Here is a 24,154-nt window from a genome sequence, read left to right on the forward strand (position 1 = left end):
AACTTTTGTTCTCTGCCTCCATCTGCTGGTAGGGAAGGCATAAACCCACTTGTCTGGACTGATCCAGAGTACAAACAAGAAATTACAGCAGCTACTCTCTGTGGGTGGGATTCAGAGATCAGGCGCTACAGTGCTCCAATCGTGCAGCTCTTCATAAGGCCCCCTTTACCTCCCATCCTCAAGAAGGGTGACAATACACCATTCATGATGGACAACTAGGTTTCTAATTGGATTCAGGCTTCTTCCACTGCTCTGTCAAACCTGGCACTCAATTTAAAATTAATTCAGTTTATGGGATCTGTCAGGTTCAGGGAGAATTTTAAAAATCAACGTTGGGCTTTTCAAAATCTAATCTGAAAGTGGCTACATATTGCAATCTCCTGGGTGCATAAAGCTGGTGGCTGTGACCAGGGTAAATAATATGGCAGCTTTCAGACGGAAAACTATGCGTTGCCCAGAACGCAGTACCTTGGAGCCTACAGGAGAAAAATGGGATTGGCAACTACCACCTGGTTTTATGCCTCTCTCTTGGGGAGATAGAGCTTTCCTTGTAACTTGAGGGTAGGATGACCCACTGGTTCCTTTTTTTTGTTTGTTTTGGACAGGTTGATCCAGTTTGGATTTTATACCACTGCACATATGGAGATTTAATTATTTATTTAAATGTTTTAGATACAGTCATTCCACGTGAAGTTCTCAAGATCTTAAAACTCACATATAACAAAGGATTATTAATAACATATAATCGATTCCAGAGGGTTATTTTTCATAGCATCTTATTTATCAATTAGGTAATCTGAATGTTAAGGCTTTGTTAAGTTGTAGGCATTTTTAAAGAGCCAAGTTTTCAGGTCATGCTTGAATTTCTTTCTATCCAATGTTAATCTTAGTTCTTCAGGCATGGAGTTCCACAGTTTTGGGCCAGCTACTGATAACATCCTGTCTCTTGATTAAGTCAAATGAGTGTCTCTTACTGTAGGGAATTTTAAGAGGCCTTTGTTTTGAGATTTCAGCATTCGATTGGTGTTGTGTTGTTGGAGTGTCACTCCCAATAAACCATTATTGTCAGGGTTTATATGCTGTTGAATATTGTTGTTAATACTTTACAGTGTATTCATGATTGGTTAGTTCATTAATTTTGGTGAGATGATATTTCTTAGGTCCTGTTAAAAGTCTTGCAGCAGCGTTTTGAAGTTTGTAATGGTTTTATTTGATTAGCAGGAAGCTAGCAATAATGAATTACAGTAATCAAGGTTAGAAAATATTAAGGTTTGTAATACTGTGCGGAAGTCTGTTGTCATTAGTAAGGGTTTTAATCAGCTCAGAATCATCAGTTTGTTGGGCCAGATTTGATCATATTACTTACATGAGTTTTCAAACTTAAGTTTTCATCAGATGTACTCCTAGGTTTCTCGCATGGTTTGATGGATTAATTTGGTTTCCCATTTCTAAGGCAGGAAGTATTAATATTTGTGGGTTTCTGTTTAGCCAGATGATAACCATTTTTTTGGTACTCAGTACGATTTTAAGTTGAGATAATTTTTCTTGAATTGTTATATAGTTTTTTGAGTTGTTTTTTTTTAGTAAAGATGTCGTGTTATCCAATGATTTAGTTAGGGGGATGTAGAATTGTAAGTCATCAGCATATAAAAAGAATTTTACTCCAGTATTGGACAGTAATTTGCATTTAGGTAGCATATAAATATTAAATAGTGTTGCTGACAGAGCAGATCCTTGAGGTACACCAGTATTACATTGGAAGGTATCTGATAGGTAGTTGTTGAATTTTACTTTCAATGTTCTATCATCTAGGAATGATGTAAACCATTTTAGCACTGATCCATCTATCCCTATGTTTTTCATCTGCTGGCAAAGGATTGTGTGTGTCAACTGTATCAAATGCAGCTTTTAAATCAATTAGAACCAGGCAGTATGTTTTGTTAGTATCAAACCCTCTTAGTACTGAATCTGTAAGTGATAGTAATAGAGTTTCCGTAGAGCGGTTTTCCCTAAATCCAAATTGATTTGGATAAAGAATATTTTTATCATCTAAGTAATCAATAAGGAGATGTAGTGCTCGTATCCCTATGAAAAGCAGGACCGCTTTAGACTGGTCTCAGGAATGTCAGTTTAAAAATAAATATTTAAACAAACCAAACACATCAGGAATGAAACTTTCAACCTATACTTACTCGAGAATTTCATTCTTGGTGTCGATTTTTGACATCTGTTCTCGGAGCAGCTTAGCCTTTTCCTCACTGGAAGAAAAAAAAAAAGATGAAAGAAAACGTGAACAGAAAGGGCAATATATACCACGCTGGAAGTCTACCTCTCAGCTGCAGTCTATGCTACCGCTGGCACATGTCACAGTTACTGCAGGCCTCAAACCAAACTCCCCACCAGCACTTCTTAATAATCTACTGGCCAGCTGTTGGTGCAGGGATCTCATACCCTGCTTATTTTGCAGATGCAAAGTATTCAGGGGTAAAGAATGCACAGTGATTTAAAAATGAAGTTCCTGGTGCATACTTCAGCCTACTTGCCCTGGCGAGAGGGGAGGGCAATTTTTCCTCAACAGGTAAATACCGGTTTAACTGCAGAAATCCATTTGAAAACTGTTACCAGAGGTCTGCTGACTGAAGAGAGATCAGCTGTTAGCCACTGCTGGGCAGTGCTTATTCCCTAGAAAGGCTGTCTTCTGTAGAGTCTGTCAAAATCGAGCATTTATAACATTACAGAAGCCCCTGCTCCAGCCTTTTCTGGAGCAGGGGCTCCGAGTGTTACTGGAGATGCAAGGTTTTAAAGGTAGGACCTGAAATTGTGAAAATATAATCCAGAACAAAATCAAGGATGTTTAACCATTTTTCCAGGTTGTAAATTTTTAATCTTCAGATCACAACTAGGAAAACCTCACCTACTTGACAATACACGATTATCAGGCAGGATTTACACTCATTTTTATGTCTCTAGAAAAGTAAGAGGGAAAGCTGTCTTTTCCTTAAGAGGTGTCTTCTTCATGGTTACTACCCTCATACATGAGGAGGAGCTAAATCTTGCTGAGCATTCTTGGGATATCCTCAGGGCATGTTAGATTTATGAGCATCAGGTTCATTTTCTTGAGACTCAAACACAAGATGGCACAGATGGCCAGCGTGGGGGGGGGGGGGGGGAACTGTGAAGCTAACCTCTTGTTCAGGCTCTTCCTCTGCGATACCCCACCTCCTTTCTATCAAAAGTGATTATGGTAAGATTTCATTGTTATTTATGCACACAACTTTCTCAGAAAGACCACAGCTTGCTTTCTTTCAATTTGCTTTTATTATCTACACCACCTAGTCAGCAATATCCCTCAAAAGAAAACTCTGCCAAGTAGAAAAACACAAAATTGTTATCCAAATTTTATACCCTTGCTTCAGAAGTGAAGTTACTACTATTACTTAACATCAGCCTGCTTGTCTGACATTGCTGCCTGGATGTCCCACCACCTTAAAATCAACAAGGCCAAGACAGAGCTCCTTCTCTTTCCCCCCAAGCCCACCTCCCCTCCTCTCTCTGTTTCTGTGGATAACCATTATCAAGAATATCCTACTTCCCCGGAAACGAGACCATGCCCTCCAAATCTTTACCAAACAGCAACTTGCCTTTGAAAGGCAAGGAGCCGAGCTGAGCTTTGGAAGAGAGACATCCGCTGACCAGTTCCGTAACCACAGGAGGCTTGTGCACCGATACTGCTGACACCATGGGTCTGGCCCAAGTCCGCAACAGATCAGAAAGCGCATCTGCACTATAAGTGATTAGTGCCTCCAAACGCCCTGCCTGGAGAGCTTCCCCCTCCGAAAGGCCGGCGTTGGCCTGAAACTGCTGCACCCAGCGAAGGCCCGCACGCAAAGAAAAGTTACTGCACATGGTAGCTCGCACCCCCAGGGCAGATACTTCAAAAATATTTTTGACCTGAAGTTCTAATTTGCTATCCTGCAGGTCTCTGAGAGCAGTCGCCCCCGTGACTGGGATAGTGGTTTTTTTGGTGACGACAGAAACTGCCACATCCACCTTAGGGACTCGGAGATGGTCTAAAGCTTCCTCTGGCAGAGGATATAGCTTTTCCATAGCCTTACTCACCTTCAACCCCAAGTCCGAGGTGTCCCACTCTGGACAATAAGTCAGTCGCAGAGAAATGAAAAGGGGAAGGAAATGGCAGGACCTCTCAGGCCCAACAACACCGGATCCATAGCTCCCCGCCGTGCTTCCGCAGGCGGAACTTCCAGACCTAACTCCCCTAGGATGGTTGGAAAACAGCGGATCTAATTCCTCCTGTCTGAAGAGGCGAGCCACCTTCGGGTCATCCCCTTCCATGATTTGGGTACCGCGGTCTAAGGCCTACTGCTGATCCACGTCCCCATCTGCCCCCTTCGGGGGCTTGGCGTGCTGATCCTGGTCCTCTGGCTCCGAGGAGTCCAAATCCGTAACAGTAGCCACCGACCGCAACGGACGCTTTCTTTTTCTAGGGCTCCAAACCCTCTTTGGACCTGGACCACTTCTGGGACAGCCTGTGCAGAGCCTGTACTTTAACTGTTTCTCTGGCCTGCTTCTTTCCAGCTTTCCTGGCCTTAAAAGCCTTGTAAAAAAGCAATACAAATTCAGAAGAAAAAGATGAACCAGAAGAGTAATCTGAAACCCCCTCGGTGTCATCCCCTGGCACAGGAGAGTCAGGACCAGTCGGAAAAGCCACCCCCCCCCCTCCCCCCGAGCCATTTGCTGTGGAAAAGAAGAGGGTGGTAAGAACCCCTCCTCCACCACGGGCTGCATGGTTGGGCGAATAAAAATCCAAAATGGCGCCCATTCCCGCGCTCAGCGGGAACAGGTCAGCTGAAGCCACTTTCTGCGCCGGCAGCCGCGTCGGGGACCAAGCCGCCCGAATTTGACCCCTCCAGGGCAAAACAGAGGGTCCTTCACCTCCGGGGAAACAATGTGCGCCCAAGCCCTCCCGCGAAAGGTGCGAGGCACGTCGAGCCCAGAGGCATCTCTGCGCAGCAACGAGAACAGTAACAAACCACGAACGCGGCGAAAAAAATCAGACAAACGACAGTGCACTTACCCTGCCCTAGCAGGAAAAAGAAAGGAGAGTCAGCGCGATGATTACCAAAGGTTGTAAAAAAAATTTATTTTTTTTTTTTAAACACAAAGGAAACTTGCCCGTCGCTGTTCTCGGTCCTGGCCCTGGTGGGTGAGTGAGCCGGGCTCCCCAGTATCACCCCAGGCTGCTTAAACTTTGTAACAGGGTTCTCAACCCTTATTAGCAGCTGCCTCTAAACACCAGGAGGGATGTTCCCCTCAGGACCTAACAACCCCCTGGGAGGCTGTCTCCTTGACTTTTTCTTTTTTTTTGAAAACCTAATTAGAAAGTAAAAGAACAGAGCAAAATTCACAATGCCTATCCTTCTAACCTATCTGTCTTTTTCTTTTTTGCTAGGTTAAACAGACCAGACTGTAGGATTTTGCATCTCCACCATCTGCTGGAGACAGAGAAATACTGACGGATTGTGGGTGGCACCACAGGGTATAGGGCAGAGTCTGTCAACGCTTTCTCTGTCTCCATCTGCTGGAGGGGAGGCAAAACCAAGGAGTCTGGACTGATCCTGGTACATACAGAGAACGTGTCGTTTCTTTCTTTATAAGATTGCCAAAATCCATCCTTTCCTTTCTGTACATACTACCAGAACCCTTATCCACTCTCATCTCCTCCTGCTTAGGCTCCTCACAGGTCTCCTGCAAGCCATCTCTCTCCACTGCAATCTGTCCTAAATTCAGCTGCATGACTTATCTTTTGCCAAAGTTGCTATGCTCACATAACCCGTCTTCTGAAGCCACTGCATTGGTTCCCTATCTGCTCCCACATACAGTTCAGGCTCCTCTTTCTCACTTACAAGTGCCTTCACTCTGCAGCACCTCACTACTTCTCTCTTATCTCTCTCTACACTCCTCCTCGTGTACTCCGATCGTCAGATAAGTCATTCCTACCTGTGCCCTTCTCCTCTACTACCAATTCCCAACTCCGTGCTTTCCACCTGGCTGTGCCATGTGCTTGGCATGGTCTTCCTAAGCTGGTGCATCCTGCTCCCTCTTCTTGCCATGTTTAAATCCTATCTGAAGACCCATCTTTCTGAAATAGCTTTTACATTTTATGCCTAATTGCTGCTTTTAGTCTTGTTAACTTTCTTTTCTTAACCATTTCCTTGCTTTATGAAATACCCCAAGTCTCTTGTCCTATATAGTTGTCTTATTAGATTAGATTGTAAGCTCTAATAAGCAGGGACTGTCTTTTTTGTGTGTTTGAACAGTGCTGCATAGGTTGAGATGCTATAGAAATATGTAGTAGCAGTAGCATTTCCACAGTGCTACTACACATACATAGTGCTGCACATAAAACAGAGATAGTGCCTACTCCATGGAGCCTGCAGTCTAGTTCAAGCACACAGACAAGACAAATAATATCTAGTAATCACTTAAGGATTACAACAAAACATGTTTTATAATCTGAGATACCAAGTACCAGATTATTTCTATTTGCAGAGTCAGAGGCACAGATCCTGCCTGCCACCTCTCCATGCCTCTGTGCAGATCCTGTTGTCAGATTGATCGCAAGATTGCCTATCTCTGATCTTTGAACCCAAGAACCACAGACCTGGAGCAGAGGCAGAATAGAGAGTGAGGGTAGGGGGAGTCAAAAATAGACATTCACTGCTCTGACTGAGTGGAGGTGGACAGAAGAGAAGAGTACGGGGGGAAGTGAAGAGGGTTGAGAAAGGATAAGATGAAGGGGTTTGAGTGAGTGGGAAAGAGTAAGGGGAGAATAAGAGAGAGGTAGAACAATGAATGTGGGGAGAGGGCAAGCAGACAGGAAGAAAGATTCCAATAAAAGCAAAAATAGCCCATATGCCTATAAGAAAACCCAGCAGTCTGGACTGATCCGGGTACGTACAGGGAATTTTAATTACCCCATCAATTGATAAGTAGATTGTTAAAGCAAACAAAAAACATTTTGAAATGGCTGTATACCAACCCTAGAAGTATAAAAAGTAAGATGGGAGAGTTAGAATGTATAGCATCATTGGCATCTCAGAGACCTGGTGGAAAGAAGATAACCAATGAGACAGTGCTATACCAGGTACAAATTATATTGCAATGATTAGGTCGGTCAACTTGGTGAAGGGGTGGTGCTTTATGTTAGGGATGGCATAGAGTCCAACAGGATAAAGATTCTGCAGGAGACTAAAAGCACAGCGGAATTCTTATGGGTGGAAATTCCATGTGCAATGGGGAAGAATATAGTGGTGGGGGTATACTACCATTCACCTGGCCAAAATGAAGGGAACAATGAAATGCTAACAGAGATTAGAGAAGCTAACAAATTTGGCAGCACAGCAATAAGAGATTTCAATTACCCCAGCATTGACAAGATAAACGAAAAATCAGCACATACAAGGGGGTAAAGTTTCTAGGTGAAATAAATGACTGCTTCATGAAGCAGATGGTCTGGAACCAATGAGAAGGGGTGCCATTTTAATTGTTAGTGCAACGAAGGATTTGATGTGAGACATAATGCGGGTGGGCTGCTCAGCAACAGTGATCATAGTGCCATCAAATTTGATTTAATGACTAGAGGGTGAATATTAAGTAAATCTACATAAGAACATAAGAAAATTCCATACTGGGTCAGACCAAGGGTCCATCAAGCCCAGCATCCTGTTTCCAACAGTGGCCAATCCAGGCCATAAGAACCTGGCAAGTACCCAAAAACTAAGTCTATTCCATGTAACCATTGCTAATGGCAGTGGCTATTCTCTAAGTGAACTTAATAGCAGGTAATGGACTTCTCCTCCAAGAACTTATCCAATCCTTTTTTAAACACAGCTATACTAACTGCACTAACCACATTCTCTGACAACAAATTCCAGAGTTTAATTGTGCATTGAGTAAAAAAGAACTTTCTCCGATTAGTTTTAAATGTGCCCCATGCTAACTTCATGGAGTGCCCCTAGTCTTTCTACTATCCGAAAGAGTAAATAACAGATTCACATCTACCCGTTCTAGACCTCTCATGATTTTAAACACCTCTATCATATCCCCCCTCAGTCGTCTCTTCTCCAAGCTGAAAAGTCCTAACCTCTTTAGTCTTTCCTCATAGGGGAGTTGTTCCATTCCCCTTATCATTTTGGTAGCCCTTCTCTGTACCTTCTCCATCGCAATTATATCTTTTTTGAGATGCGGCGACCAGAATTGTACACAGTATTCAAGGTGCGGTCTCACCATGGAGCGATACAGAGGCATTATGACATTTTCCGTTTTATTCACCATTCCTTTTCTAATAATTCCCAACATTCTGTTTGCTTTTTTGACTGCCGCAGCACACCGTACCGACGATTTCAATGTGTTATCCACTATGACACCTAGATCTCTTTCTTGGGTTTGTAGCACCTAATATGGAACCCAACATTGTGTAATTATAGCATGGGTTATTTTTCCCTATATGCATCACCTTGCACTTATCCACATTAAATTTCATCTGCCATTTGGATGCCCACTTTTCCAGTCTCACAAGGTCTTCCTGCAATTTATCACAATCTGCTTGTGATTTAACTACTCTGAACAATTTTGTGTCATCTGCAAATTTGATTATCTCACTCGTCGTATTTCTTTCCAGATCATTTATAAATATATTGAACAGTAAGGGTCCCAATACAGATCCCTGAGGCACTCCACTGTCCACTCCCTTCCACTGAGAAAATTGCCCATTTAATCCTACTCTCTGTTTCCTGTCTTTTAGCCAGTTTGCAATCCACGAAAGGACATCGCCCCCTATCCCATGACTTTTTACTTTTCCTAGAAGCCTCTCATGAGGAACTTTGTCAAACACCTTCTGAAAATCCAAGTATACTATATCTACCGGTTCACCTTTATCCACATGTTTATTAACTCCTTCATAAAAGTGAAGCAGATTTGTGAGGCAAGACTTGCCCTGGGTAAAGCCATGCTGACTTTGTTCCATTAAACCATGTCTTTCTATATGTTCTGTGATTTTGATGTTTAGAACACTTTCCACTATTTTTCCTGGCACTGAAGTCAGGCTAACCGGTCTGTAGTTTCCTGGATCGCCCCTGGAGCCCTTTTTAAATATTGGGGTTACATTTGCTATCCTCCAGTCTTCAGGTACAATGGATGATTTTAATGATAAGTTACAAATTTTTACTAATAGGTCTGAAATTTCATTTTTTAGTTCCTTCAGAACTCTGGGGTGTATACCATCCGGTCCAGGTGATTTACTACTCTTCAGTTTGTCAATCAGGCCTACCACATCTTCTAGGTTCACCGTGATTTGATTCAGTCCATCTGAATCATTATCCATGAAAACCTTCTCCATTACGGGTACCTCCCCAACATCCTCTTCAGTAAACACAGCTCTAGCATTAAAATTTCAAAAGGGAGACTTTGATAAAATGAGGAAAATAGTTTGGAAAAAAAAAAGAAAAAGGTACAGCTACAAAGATTAAGAGTTTACAGCAGACATGGTTACTGTTTAAAAATACTAACTTGAAAGCCCAGTCCAGATGTATGCCAGGCTTTAAAAAAGTGTGGCTAAACTACTGCCGGCACGGTTAAAAAGTTGAGATGAAAGAAGATATTTTAGCCAAAAGACCTTTTAAAAATTTGAAAAAGGATCCAGCCGAAAACAGGAAAAAGTATAAGCATTGGCAAGTTAGATGTAAAACACAGATAAGGTGGGCTAAAAGAGGATTTGAAAAGAAGCTGGCCTTAGAGGCAAAAACTCATAAGAACCTTTTAAAATATATCAAAGCAGAAAGCTTGCAAGGGAGTTGGTTGGACCATTAGATGATCAAGAGGTTAAAAGGGCACTTAAGGAAGATAAGGCCATTGCCAACAGACTAAATTAATTCTTTGCTTCAGTGTTTACTGAAGAGGATTTTGAGGAGATAACTGTACTGGGAACTGTATTCAATGGTAATGATTCAGAAGACCTGAAACAAATCACGGTGAAGCTGGAAGATGTAAATTGGGCAGACTGACAAATTAAAGAGTAGCAAATTCCCTGGACCATACACCCCAGAAGTCTGAAACAATTAAAAAATGAAACTGAGGATCTACTGGAGGGTGGTCAATGTAACCCCTATATTTAAAAAAGGCTCCAGTGATGAACCAGGACACTTTAGACCAGTGAGCCTGACTTCAATGCCGGGAAAAATCATGGAAACTATTCTAAAGAACAAAATCACAATGTTTGGGAACTCCTAAGATAGAACCTCTCAGGAAAGATCTAGGCATCATAGTGGATAATACATTGAAATAGTCGGTACAGTGTACTGTGGTGATCAAAAAAGCAAACAGAATGTTAGGAATTATTAGGAAGGTAATGGAAAATAAAACAGAGGATGTCATATTGCCTCTGTATCGCTCCATGGTGAGACCGCACCTTGAATACTGTGTGCAATTCTGGTCGCCGCATCTCAAAAAGGATACTGCTGCACTGGAGAAAATGCAGAGAAGGGTGATTAAAATGATATGGGGCATGGAACGGCTGCCCTATGAGGAAAGGCTAAAGAGGTTAGGGCTGTTCAGTTTGGAGAAGAGACGACTGAGGGGGGACATGATAGAAGTCTACAAAATCATGAAAGAACTTGAACAAGTTAATGTAAATTGGTTTTTTACTCTCTCAGATAACAGAAGGACCAGGGGGCACTCCATGAAGTTAGCAAGTAGCTCATATAAAACAAATCAAAGAAAAGTATTTTTCACTCAGCGCATAAACTCTGGAATTCACTGCCAGGGGATGTGGCTTCAGCAGTTAATGTTACTGGGTTTAAACAAGGTTTGGATAAGTTTCTAGAGGTTAAAGCCATAAACTGCTATTACGGTAATTAATAAACAACAATAGCTTGTGATGTATCTAATGTTTGGGTACTTGTGACTTGGATTGGCCACTGTTGGAAACAGGATGCTGGGCTTGATGGACCCTTGGTCTGACCCAGTATGGCATTTCTTATGTTCTTATCACAGAACATAAAGATTTATAGAAGGAAAATCTTGCCTCACCAATCTGTTACATTTTATTTTGAAGGGATTAATAAACATGTAGATAATGGTAAACATGTGGATAGTGTATTTGGATTTTCAGAAAATGTTTGACAATGTGTCTCATGTCACTCCTGAGAAAATTAAAAAGTCATGGGATAGGAGGCAATGTTCAATTGTGGACTGCAAAATGCTTAAAAGATAGGTAACAGAGAGCAGGACTAAATGGTCAGTATTCTCAGTGGAAAAGGGTAAACAGTGAAGTGCATCAGGTATCTGTTATTGGACCGGTGCTTTTTAATATATTTATAAATGATCTGGAAAGGGCAACAACGAGTGAGGTGCAGATGATATAACCTGTTATTAAATCAAAAGCGAATTGTGAAAAATTGCAGGATGATCTTGCAAGACTGGAATACTGGTCACCCAACTGTCTGATGAAATTTAATACCGACAAGTTTTTGTACACAGTTGTGATGTAAACACGAACGACGGTATATAAAAATCTTTTACATAAATAAATAAATAAGTGCAAATTGATGCACATGAGGAAAAGAAACCTACACTATGGTTACACAATGTTAGGATCCATATTAGTAGTTACCACCCAGGAAAAGGATCTGGGCGTCTTAGCAGGACAATACTTTGAAATCATCAGTTTGGTCTGAAGTGGCAGTCAAAAAAGCAAACAAAGTTAGGAAATATTAGAAAAGAAATGGAGAATAAATCTGAGAATGTCATAATGCCTCTATCGCTTCATGGTGAGGACACACCTGGAGCACTGTGGGCGGTTCTGGTTGCTGCATCTCAAAAAAGATATAGTTGCACTGGTAAAGGTACAGAGAAGGGCAACCAAAATGATAAAGGCTCCTCTATGAAGAAAGGCTAAAAAGGTTAAGGCTGTTCATTTTGGAGAAGAAACTGCTGAGCAGAGATAAGATAGAGGTTTATAAAATCATGAGTGGAATAGAACGGGTAAATGTAAAGTAGAAATGCTTTCAAGAAACAGGTGTTTTCCCAAGGACAGTAGGATGTCAGAACCCAGCACAGAAAACTTGTGCAAAAGTTTCTGGAAATTTGACTGAGCCTCTCTGAACGTGCTCGCCATGCCTTATCACGCATCCACGCGGGGTTCCTCAATCTTATAACGGAATTGAGGTTTAAAGTAGTAAAAAAAATAAGAACAAAACCCATAAAGTGGAAACTCAACTCCGTGGGGGGCAGGAGGGTTTTGTGAGGACTGCCATCCTGCTGTCCTCTAAGAACACTTGTTACAGATAAGCAACTTTGCTTTCTTTCAGGACAAGCAGGATGGTAGTCCTCACACATGAGCGAATCCCTAAAATTGACTACTGTAACTTGACTACTGTAACTCTCTCCTTCTTGGACTCCCTGCCACCCACATCAAACCTCTCCAACTCCTTCAAAACGCTACCGCTCGCATCCTCACTAATGTAAGAAAAAAAGACCACATTACCCCCACCCTCATTGATCTCCACTGGCTTCCCATTCACTCACGAATTATTTACAAGACGCTTACCCTCATCCACAAAAGTATCACCAACGAGCATTACAACTGGCTAAACCCACCTTTCCTTCCTCGTACCTCCACTAGACCTACCCGTTCATCACTCTAAGGAACCCTTATTGCTCCTTCCATAAAATCCACAAGACTCATTTCCACCACCAATAGAGCCTTTTCCCTCGCAGGCCCCTCCCTTTGGAATTCAATGCCTCTTCACCTACGCACAGAATCCTCCACTCCCACTTTCAAAAAGAATCTCAAAACCTGGCTCTTCCTCCAAGCATACCCCCAATCCTTTTCACCACCTACTAACACTCTCACCCAACCTTCATCTCTCACCAATACCCCCCTAAAATCCTTTAATCCCCCCCAGGAACCACACCCTACACTTAACCCCCTTTCCCTCTAAGAACCTCAAACACTTCATTCAACCCTTACTTTAAAATAATGTGTCTGTTTTTATCTGCACTTATACAATTCCATATATAACCAGTGTACATACCATCTGCTCCTCAAATCCATGTATATATCTTATCCTTATGTATCTGTTCTCACCCTCCCCCACCCCCCCTCTTGTCTCTATCCCTCCTTCCCCAAGTTTTTTAGTTATCTGCTTTGTTACTGTGTTACATATTGTTCTTTGTAAAGGCCTCGCCTATATATTCCTTGTTTATAAGTTACTTGTAAACCGGCACGATGTGCAAACGGTTGCCGGTATATAAAATAAAATAAATAAATAAAAAATAAATAAAGTAGGTTGCCCCCAAATAAAAAAAAAAAAAAAAAGAGGACCAACAAAACACCAAAACAAGTACCAACGGGCACAACATCATCAAGTTTTGTTGGTAATAAGGAGGGGAAAATCTGAATAGAAAGAATGTGCCTTAGGCACCTCAAACAAGTTCCGAAGGACAGATTGGCTAAAACTACTGTTGCGTTGATCATCCCTATCCAAACAGTAATGCGATGGGAATGAGTGGATTGAACTCCCCATCGCAGCCCTGCAGATATCCTCCATGGGAACTGCTCGCAAGTGGGCCATTAATGCTGCCATGGCTTGAAAAGAGGGAGCCTTGACATGGCCTCCAAGATGCAATCTTGCTTGTGTATAACAGAAGGAGATGCAGTCTGCTAGCCAACTGGAAACAGTTTGCTTGGCAATCCCCAACTTGTTCCCATCAAAAGAAACAAAAAAGGTTGGGCGGAATGTCTATGGGCTTCTGTCCACTCCAGATAGAAGGCTAAGGCTCATTTGCAGTCCAAACTGTGCAGGGATCATTTGCCTTGGTGCAAATGGGGCCTGGGAAAAAAATGTTGGCAAGATGATGGACTGGTTAAGAAGGAAGTCAGACACTACCTTAGACAGGAACTCAAGAGTGTATGCGCAAGAACACTATTATGGAAAAATTTAGTGTTAGATGGATAAGTAACTAAGACCTGGAGATCACTGACCCTGCGAGCTGAAGTGACCACCACCAAAAATATGATCTTCCAGGTCAGGTACTTCAGGTCACAGAAGCTCAAAGGGAGCTTTCATGAGCGGAGTTAAAAGCACAATGAGATCCCAGGACACAGCAGTAGTCCTTAGGGGAAGCTATATATATATATATATATATATATATATATATATATATATATATATATATATACACACACACACACACACACACACACACACACACACACACACACACGGGCTTACTTTCTACACCATGGTGATGTACGCCAATCACACTCAGATGAACCCTAACGGAGTTAGTCTTGAGAGCTGTCTCCGAAAGGTATAGGAGACAGTCAAGCAGTTTTTGTGAGAAGCAGGAGAAAGGATTTATGGCCTCTTGCTCACACCACATGAAAACCTCCTTCACTTCAGTGCATAGAACTTTCTAGAGGAAGTATTTCTGGAAGCTACCAGGCATCAAGACACATCTTCCAAGAGGTTGAGCGATTGTGGGATCAGCTTTACAACATCCAGGATGTGCAGGAAAAGGCCTGGAGGTTGGGATGCCGCAATCTGCCTCAATCTTGGTTGATGAGATCTGGGGAAATCCCCAACCTGATCAGTTTCCTGATAGACATCTCCCAGAGGAGTGGAAACCAGACCTGTCTCAGCCAATGAGGGGCTATGAGGATCATAGTCCCTTTGTCCTCTCAAAGCTTCAAAGTCTTCGTCACCAGTGGAATTGGACGATACAAATACAGGAGGCTTTCACCCCAGTGGTGAGCCAAGGTGTCCGAGGCTTGTTTATTGCGAGACCTATACAGGGAACAGAACTGAACTTCGTTGTTCCAAGGTGCAGAGAACAGACTCACCTTCAGGCTTCTCCAGATGGAAGATCGGATTCACTATTCCTTGGTCCAGAGATCATTGGTGGGGTCGGAAGGAACAACTCAGCTTGACCACTATTACATTCCTCATTCCAGCAGAAACATGGCCCTGAGCACCATCCCTTGGGATAGGGCTTATGACCAAATCTGAACTGCTTCCCAACACAGGAGCTACGAGCCACCTGGTTGTTGGTTTGTATCAACACAATTTTGTTGGATAGCTGATCTATGAAAGCCCACAGGGTTTACCTGTTCACCCAGAGCTCCAGGAAGTTTATTTCACACAGCTGTTCCTGGGCAGACCAGAGACCTTGGGTGCTGAGCCCATCTACATGAGCTCCCCAGACCAGGGTGGAGTATTCTGATGGTACAATTTGGACCTGAGAATTTTGAAAGGAAATTCCCCATCTTCCTGTCACCAGGACTAGGAGTCCCAGAAAGAACAAGAGTTACCTGGATGCAGTCCTGAAGTCTCTGAGCGACCTGATGCCACTGGGACTGTAATATCCATTGGGCTTCTCTGGGCAACAGTAAAAGTAATATCCATTAGGCAACAGTACATGCCCAGGGAATGATGAACTGTTGCGACCATGTGGCCTCACATCCTCAACATTTGCCATACTGTGACCTGCTGGCTCACTTGGATCTCTGCCGCGATGGTTATCAAAGAAATGGCCCTCTGGCGCAGCAAAAAGGCCTTTGCCTGAGCGATGTCAAGCAGGGCTCCTATGAAGTCCAATTGCAGTGACTGGCTTAGATGGGACTGGAGTAGTTGATGACAAACCCTAGTGTCTTCAGCACCCAGATGGTCGAGAACATTGACTCTTTTGCCCCTGCCTGAGAGGTGTTCTTGCCCAGCATATTGTCCAGAACATGCGTTGCCATCATGGCCAAGCAGTTTGTGAAGAACTGTGGGGCTGATGCTAGCCTAAACATCAAAATGTGATACCAGAAGCAATGCTATCCCACCAGAAATCTGAGATTCTTCTGGTGACCGTGGAATATCTCGATGTGAGTGCACGCATCCTACAGATCAAGGGAGTATATAGCCAGTCCTCTTTTTGCAACAAAGGGATCAAGGTGCCCAGGGAAACCATATTGAACTTTTCTGAGAAATTTGTTTAAGGCTCTTAGGTTTAGGATGGGATAGAGTCCTCCTGTTTTCTTTGGAATCAGGAAGTACCGGGAGTAAAATCTTCATCCTCTTTGCCCTGGTGGAATAGGCTCGACCACCCTGGCCATTAAAAGGGAGGACTTCCTTATGTGCTACCAGTCCCCAATGCAGACTTGGAGGGCAATTTGGTGGGGTACTCAAAAGATTTAAATTTGTATCCTCCGTGGGCAATGGACAAGATTCATTGGTCGGAAGTTACACTGGGCCACCATTTCATATAGAACCGCAGCCTACCTCCCCCCCCCCCCCCCAACCAGGGGATCCATCATATCGGGTATGGCAGACTTGGCTCTGCTCCCAGTAAACCAGTCAAAACCTCTGTCCCAGGAACTGACTGGGATGCTGGCTGGGGCTTCAGGGCCCTCTGCTACTTAGGGCGGCTGCGAGGGTCCTGCTGCTGCTGCTGCTGGGGGCCGAGGTGGCAGAGGATAGTATTTCCTCAGAGAGAAGAAAGACTTCCTTTGTCCAGACCTCAAAGCTCACCTGACTGAGAAGAATGGGTCCTGGGTGCCAGTGGAGAGCTGTTGGAATATCGCATGGTACTCCTGCATCTGAACTACTGCATCCTTCACCTTATCTCTGAAGAGATTCTTCCCGGTAAATGGCACGTCTGATCTAGGGAGCAACTTGCTGACATCTACAGCCAGGCGAGTCTGCGAGCACAGATTCCAGCAGCAGATACCCTTGATAAATAGTCTCGAAAACAGTAGGTCGATTTAACCCCAGGTTTTCTGCACCAGTGATAGCAGCATGTCTTGCTCAGCCACGTCCTGCACCTGCTTCAAAATGTCCCGCATATATTGCCTCATATAGAGCTGGTAGGCCACTATGCGGGCAATAAGTATAGTGCACTAAAAACCTCTTTCCCAAGAACTTCCATGGCCCTCTGATCCTTCCCTAGGGGCGCTGAGGAATGGGTCCAAGTGTGTTTGGCCTTTTTGAGAAAGGATTCAACCATCACAGACTGGTGTGCCAGCTGATGCCTGTCGAATCAGAGAGCCTTCTGGACGAGATAAATTGCATCTACGTTCCTAATAATGGGAGGAACTGATAGGGGGTGTTCCCACATGCTCATCAGTAACTTCACAAAGATCTCGTTTACCGGGACTGCCACAATCTCTTTAGGAGGCTCCACATACTGGAGCATATTCAGCATCTTGTGTCTGGTATCCTCCTCGGTCTGTAACTGAAATGGGATGACTCCCGCCATCACCTGGACATACCCTGTGAAGGAGAGGTCTCCGGAGATTTCCTTCTGTCGTCAGGAGGAAACAATTCTGAGGGGAGACCATCCGATGCGTCAAACATCAGAGAAGTCAGCCCCCAGGATCATTCGGGCCCTCATCCTCACTGCCTGAAGAAGGGAACATGGCCCTAGGCACTTGGCATCCAGCCAGTGGTATAGGCACAGACTCAATTGTCCGTGAGGACTGCCATCCTGCTTACCCTCGAAGAAACCAAATATTCACTCTTTTAAAAAAGAAAGACTAAAGGCCACTCCATGAAGCAAGTGAGTAGCACATTAAAAACAAACATTTTTTTTCACTCAATGCGCACAAGTTCTGGAATTCATTGCCAGAGAATGTGGCTAAGGTAGCTGGGTTTTAAAAAGGTTTGGACAAGTTCCTGAAGAAGTCCATAAATTGTTACTAATCAAGTAGACTTCGGAAATAGCACTACTTATTACTGTGTGATAGCAGCATCAGATCTATTTACGACCTTGCCAGGTACTTTTGACCTGGATTGGCCACTGTTTCAAACTGGGTCCATCAAGACTGCGCTTGATGGACCCAGTATGGCAATTCTTTTGATCTTATGTAAGAGGAGAGACAAATATAGGGAGATGAAAGGGCAAATGAGGATTAAGATGGAGAAGCAGAAGAGAAGGCACGGAAGGATGAGGGAATTTGAGTTAGAAAACACAGAAGGGGAGATGGAGGGGGAGGACAGAGAGATAAGAAGGTCAGCAAGGTGAAAGAAACAAACAGAAGTGAAAGATAAAAACTGAGAAGGAGGGGAAAACTATGAAAATCCCATTCATTGCTGAATCAGCATCTTGAGCAGTGTGGCTGCTGAGAGCATATTTGTTGCACCAAACTTCAAAACAAATTGACAGGACCCACAGCATCCAAATCTAAATGAAACCACCAACCAAGAGAAAGCCTTCAATTTTGCTAACTTACAAGGGAAAGGGGAGGTACATCAGAGAAAGGGGAGGGCGCAACATGGCTCAGAAGTAATTCGGTCAGGAAAACACAGAGGTCACCATGGACCAGAACAGAGTTAAGGGGAAACTGCAACTCTAATAATATGTATTGGGAGGAGGGGTTGGGGGGGTTACAGGGTCTTCAAGCCTGGAACAGCACCAGGCCACAGGTGCACAGCATCCCTTGGTTTTAATTCCCTTGCTCCAGAACCTCGAAGGAGAAAACCTTTTATTAGACACAGATCGTGTCCAAGACTCGCATTACAGAATTTTGCCTCATTTTTCGATAGTGAAGGGGGTTCTTGTTTTCTTTTTTCTCTCACCATGTCCTCAGAACATGAAGCGTAATCCTTTAACCTGCTGTGTCAAGGTAAACTTATGTGGGCTCACTATGTGGCATGATTTTAAAAAGCATTTACACGTTTAAAACTAGGTTTTGTGCGTAAATGTACTTTACCTGTATAAATGGGCTTTTGAAAATTGCTACAATTTATGCCATTGAATTGTCCATAGGATATTCACTTGTAAGTACGCCTTACGTGCATAAATGTTTTTTTTTTAATTGCTACGATAGTACATTACATTTACATGAGTAACTCCTTTGAAAATCACCTCGTGTGTGTAGACAAAGCATGCCGAAAAGAGTATTACATCGCAAAATTATACAGAACGCACAAAAGAAGAACTCTACTTTTCTGTGCTCTTCTCCCATCTTACCAAGATTTTAACAGGCATTTTACCAGTTTTCTGCTCTATGCCTGCCACCCATGCTGTCATTGCAAGGGAGAATTTGCTCAGTCAAAGAAAAACTTTCTAGATACCTGTATAAGGAAGAAGCCTCATGAGCGGACATTGGCACCAGTTTGGAAAAGATATCAGGACCAGTTACAGCAGGATCGGTGGGGTTCACAGGAAGTGCCTTTACCAAGGGGGCTCCTTGGGAAGGAAAGAAATACACATCAGTGTTAACTGTGCACAGCCTAACAACTGAGAACTGTCAGTGTAACTGTGGAAGCACAGCTAGTGCTGGGAAGGGTAGGCTCAGAACATGGATGTGTATGCCATCCAACCCTCACTTTCAAACATGGTACTATGCCTCCATATTGCAGCAACGGGGGGGTGGGGAAGAGGAACAAGACTGCAAATGTGAAAGACTCCAGGTCTCCTCCGCAGAATTAATCCTCAGAGAGGCTTGTACAGACCACTTCCAAACCAAGGCTGGCAGAGGAGGAATCGGCGAGGGCAAGGGTTTAAGAAGAGGTCTGAACATCTCTCACCTTTCACGGGCTGCAGGGTATCCAGAGCGGGGACTGCTTTATGGTAGATAAAATCGTTGTCTTTTTTGGCAGAATTGTACCTAGAAACCAAACAAGTTTTGAGAGACAGAGAAAGGCTTACTGGGATGATCTGCCACAGACAACTCACCATCTCCCTCCCTCAAGACCCATCTCTCCCCCTTTGTCTATCAATGCTAATCTTACCCTGATCCAGTAAAACAGCTAAGGGAACCCTCGAACTATCCAGCACCCAACTACCAGGCAGCCGAGCACCCATGTCCATGGGGAGATGCCACAAGTTCTTCACCACTTTGAAAGCATTGCAAAACGTTTCATGTAATATATATATATATATATGTATGTGTGGATGGAAGGGGACATTTGCTCTCCATGTTACTGAACTTTTATAGACTACTGAAGGCTACAGAAGGTGCAACCTGTCCAAACCATTTCTTGGCAGAACAGTTGCATGTACTAGCTAATGCAGGCTCAAAGGAAACCCAAATGTTGGATTATGGTACAGAGAATATTTTTTGGTGGGGGGTAATAAATGCGTTTGAATTTAATGCAAGGCATGCCTTTACTCTAAGTTAGCTGCACAGTTTCGGCTCCCTCCACCAACTCTTTCACACACTTGTTAGCGAAAGAGGGCAAGGTTGCCCAACTTGGCCAACAGTCGTTCCACAACACATCTGCATCACTAGTGTGCAGTGATAGGGGGAACCCTTTACATGTGTGCTCTCTGACCAAATGATGAATAAGTGGTGATGTAAAAAAACCAAAAAATAAAATAAACAACTCTGCTTCTATTAGGGCTCAAAAATCACTGATTTTTCAATTTCAATTTTAATTTTATATACTGCAAGTTCAATCAAAGTGATTAATACAAAACATCCAAGAAGGTACAATTACACACATCACATGACAACAGCAGGAAGTCATCAACAAAACTTAATACAATTTATAAATAAATCATACAAACCATAAAACCCAAATTAAGTAATCAACACTGGCCTCCAATAAGTTATTAGACCTAGTTCTAGAAACTAACAGAGATCAATGCATACGAACACTGCCTGAAAAGTCTCACTTTCAGCTAATGACAAAATATTAAATAATCCAGGTCTAATTTAAATTCACCGGGCTAGGCACTCCATAAGGTTGGCCCCACCCTGGAGAAAACTCTCCTCCTGGATCCGACTAGGTAAGTTCTAAATGGCCTGGAAGCTTTAAATAGCAGCATGTGCTGAGCAAAGGGCCCGGAAGGAAGATACCAATCAATTCTAGATGACAAGCAGTGCAGCCAGAACCCTCTCAGGGCACAAAATAAGTGTTCATACATTCAAATGACAACAGTATCAAATAACACAGCAGGCCATCAGTAAAGGTCATCTGAAGGAAGCATAATGGCACAGACATTTATGTTCTTGAAGAATCAGCATAACGCACAAGACGCCACTTTACAGGAAAAAAGTAGGTTCTAGAACAAAGGATCAAGAGGCTGGAAAGGAGTCAGTTCAGGAGTAACATAAGGAAACCATTCTTCACAGAGCAGTGGATGCATGAGTCAGCCTCCCACAGAACGTGGCAGGGACAAAAAAAACAGATCAGTGGTGCCATTCAAGGTGGCATGGAGGCAATGACAGAGGATCCTTGCATCAAGCGGAGTCTGTGGTTTTGCGGTAGGGCTGGGAAAGTGGGCCCAGAGGTCCCAGCTTGCCATAATGACTATTCTGCTGCAGACTGTTCTCTGCCATGCCGCACGCAGGTCCTGGCCCCCTCAGCACCAAACAACCAAGCTCTATATTATGACCAAGGAGTTGAATTGCAGGTTTTAGGTGCAGCAGAGGGTAATTCTGACAAGGGATTTCTACTGGTAACACAGAGCAGAGGCCCTTCCAGGGGGCACTGAGACAGCATTTGGATTTGCACATGTGCTTTATAAAATTCAACCATATGCATAGGAATTTTCAGAAAAATTTAGTGTGCACCAAACAGGTGTAACTTTTGCTGGTTAGATCTGGGGGGAGAATTTTCCAAGCAAACACTTTGAAAACTGGTGTAACTTATGCAAATAAATTATGCGGGAGATTTGAAAATTACATTTAATTTATACATTAAGAGGGTAACATGTTCAGTAAGAAAGAACTCTAGTTTTTGATCTAGCAGCTTATTTCTGGTTGTGTGACTTTTCAGTTGACTCAGAACTGGCTCACAGCTAGCGCGCCATAATCCTGAATTCCCAAATAACTCGTGGCTATCCCCTCCATTTTTAATATTCTCCTATCTAGAACATCTACCACTGTAACAACCTTTAGCTGGGGGCCCACAGTGTACAGCCACCTCTGGAATCTGCTGTCTGTACATCCCGAGTCTGCCAGTAGGTGTCACTGTTCCATGACAGCTGGGACTCCCATTTCCCAGGGCTCTGCAATAACTAGGTGGTGCCATTGCTCAGTGATCTTGACTCCCTCTCACCTACCAGGGGTTGCGAACGCTGCCTCTGCAGCATCCCCAGCCAGCAAAGGATCAGAGCTTAGACCTGAACTCAGGTCCTCCTCCTACATGGCAAAGTGCGGCACTGGCGCTGAGCCACCGGGCTGGCGAGAAACTTTATCTTAAACAGGTACCCCAAAACCCTCAGTCGTCTTACTAAGCATAGATTCTTCTCATTGTTATTTTCTCACTCACTTTCCTCCAACCACATCCATCGTGAATCTCAGGGCATCTTGAACAGTTGTTGGCTGACCCTAGAAGAGAAGAGAATGCAAAGTCTCATGCTGTGTGGAAATACTGCATTATTTTACACTGTAAAGCTTTGCCCCTCTGCTTCTCCCATCCCTGTACTCAGCAAGCTAGACTGCTTAGGACACATTTCACTAATGACAAGCCAGGCTGTTACCAGCCATAAACCACCTGCCACACACCGGGAATAATGAATAAAAGTTTCACTTGACTTCTTTCTTAGCAGGCAGTTCCATGCAGTGGTGGCTGCAGATGCTCTGCGACCATGGCACGGTCGAAACACCCTATTAAATGCTGGGCAGCAATATGGTGGGTTTATATCCACTGGCAGCCTTTGTTTCAGCTGCTTTTAAGAAAAACAGACTTGAAGAGGTGCATTTTTCTTTTCTTTTATTCCTCAGTCTAGGGGGCTCTATGACTTCATAGAGCGACCAAGTCATGTCCTATCAATGTTAGCGAGATTTCATACTGTACACAGAGACACTCTTATCTGCACTTTTCAATTACAATGGAGCATGACACACTGGGCCATCCCTAGACATTGAAATTCCAGAATCTTCTAGAGCAACCTGCATGACAACTCCAGCTTGCAAAAAAAAAACAAAAAACTGACAACAAGCAGCAGACCCTAAGGGTCTGCCTGCCTTGAGCTACAAACATTATTACAGCTCTGTTCTTTTGATCTAGAGCATAATGTATACTACCTGTATTTTATAACTGCCCAGACAAAAACAATTTATTATATTTAAAATATATTACCCGTGCCCACTTTGAGATGGGGTACAATCATACGAGCATAAAAGTAAACAAAAAAACAACATGAGAAAAAAAGCAAAATATCCAAACTGCTTGCCCTAAACTGCTGAGTGTAAAGCAGAACAGAAAGACACAGTTGAACAGCCCTATGCAGCAGAGTCAAAAGCCTTCTTGAAAAAGTCTTGAGGGCTTTTTTGAAGGCTTAAGAGTCTCTTATTATATATCTCTAAGGGAATTCCACAATGTAGGGCCTGCTGTTGAAAAGGCCTTTTCATGGGTATCGGACAGGTGGACAACTCTGGGGGAAGGAATGTCAAGAAGATTCTGGCTAGATAATACAATTGCAAATAAGATGTAATGCGGCCAAAGTGCAACCTGTCACTGGTTTTGAATCTTAAATTGCCCAAAGTTGTGCTGTCTGGGGGAAAAAAGAACTGCCCGTTTTAGTTTTAGAACATTTAAAGCAGAAAATTGGTGAAGGGAAAGGGAACATTGGTTCTTATCTACTAATTTCTGTTTCTAGAATACCTCAGATTAGTCCAGACAAGTGGGTTTATGCATCCCTACCAGCAGATGGAGGCAGAAAACAAAAACTTTGAGGCACTGCTACACAATCAAGAGTGCCACCTGTAGTCCCTCTGTATTGACCTGTACCCAATTCAACCACCAGGATTCTCTTCCTCTAAAGAGCTGGGGAACAAGTTGGAACTCTCAACCAAACTGACCCCTGAACTATGGTCAAGAAAGAAAACATTTTAAATCTCCAAACTGCGAGAACCATATACAATTATCTTCAGAACAAAATTAAACTCTGCATCTCCAGCAGCATCCAGGATCAGGAGAGGTCTTTGGAAAAATACTCATAATCAGAATGGGCCAGGAGTCTGGACTGATCTGTGGTATTCCAGGAACGAAAATTAGCAGGTAAGAACCAACTTTCCTTTCCTGTTCATACCCAGATCAGTCCAGACAAGTGGGATGTACCTTTACACTGGGTGGAATAAGAACATAAGAAATTGCCATGCTGGGTCAGACCAAAAGTCCATCAAGCCCAGTAT

General features: G+C 43.3%; 1 protein-coding gene across 2 annotated transcripts in view; it reads right to left on the reverse strand.

Annotated features, from left to right (window-relative positions):
- PTPN23 (protein tyrosine phosphatase non-receptor type 23) overlaps positions 1-24,154 on the reverse strand; it is a 227,711-nt gene that overhangs the window by 92,127 nt on the left and 111,430 nt on the right. For both annotated transcript variants that reach the window (XM_029588197.1, XM_029588198.1), the window contains 4 exons: positions 22,287-22,345; positions 19,596-19,675; positions 19,140-19,254; positions 2,193-2,258 (listed from right to left, as the gene is read on the reverse strand). In XM_029588197.1, the coding sequence (XP_029444057.1) occupies positions 2,193-2,258; positions 19,140-19,254; positions 19,596-19,675; positions 22,287-22,345 (320 nt within the window). The remainder of the gene's footprint in view (positions 1-2,192; positions 2,259-19,139; positions 19,255-19,595; positions 19,676-22,286; positions 22,346-24,154) is intronic.

Source organism: Rhinatrema bivittatum, chromosome 2 (genome assembly GCF_901001135.1).
Source record: "Rhinatrema bivittatum chromosome 2, aRhiBiv1.1, whole genome shotgun sequence".
Lineage (NCBI taxonomy): Eukaryota > Metazoa > Chordata > Amphibia > Gymnophiona > Rhinatrematidae > Rhinatrema > Rhinatrema bivittatum.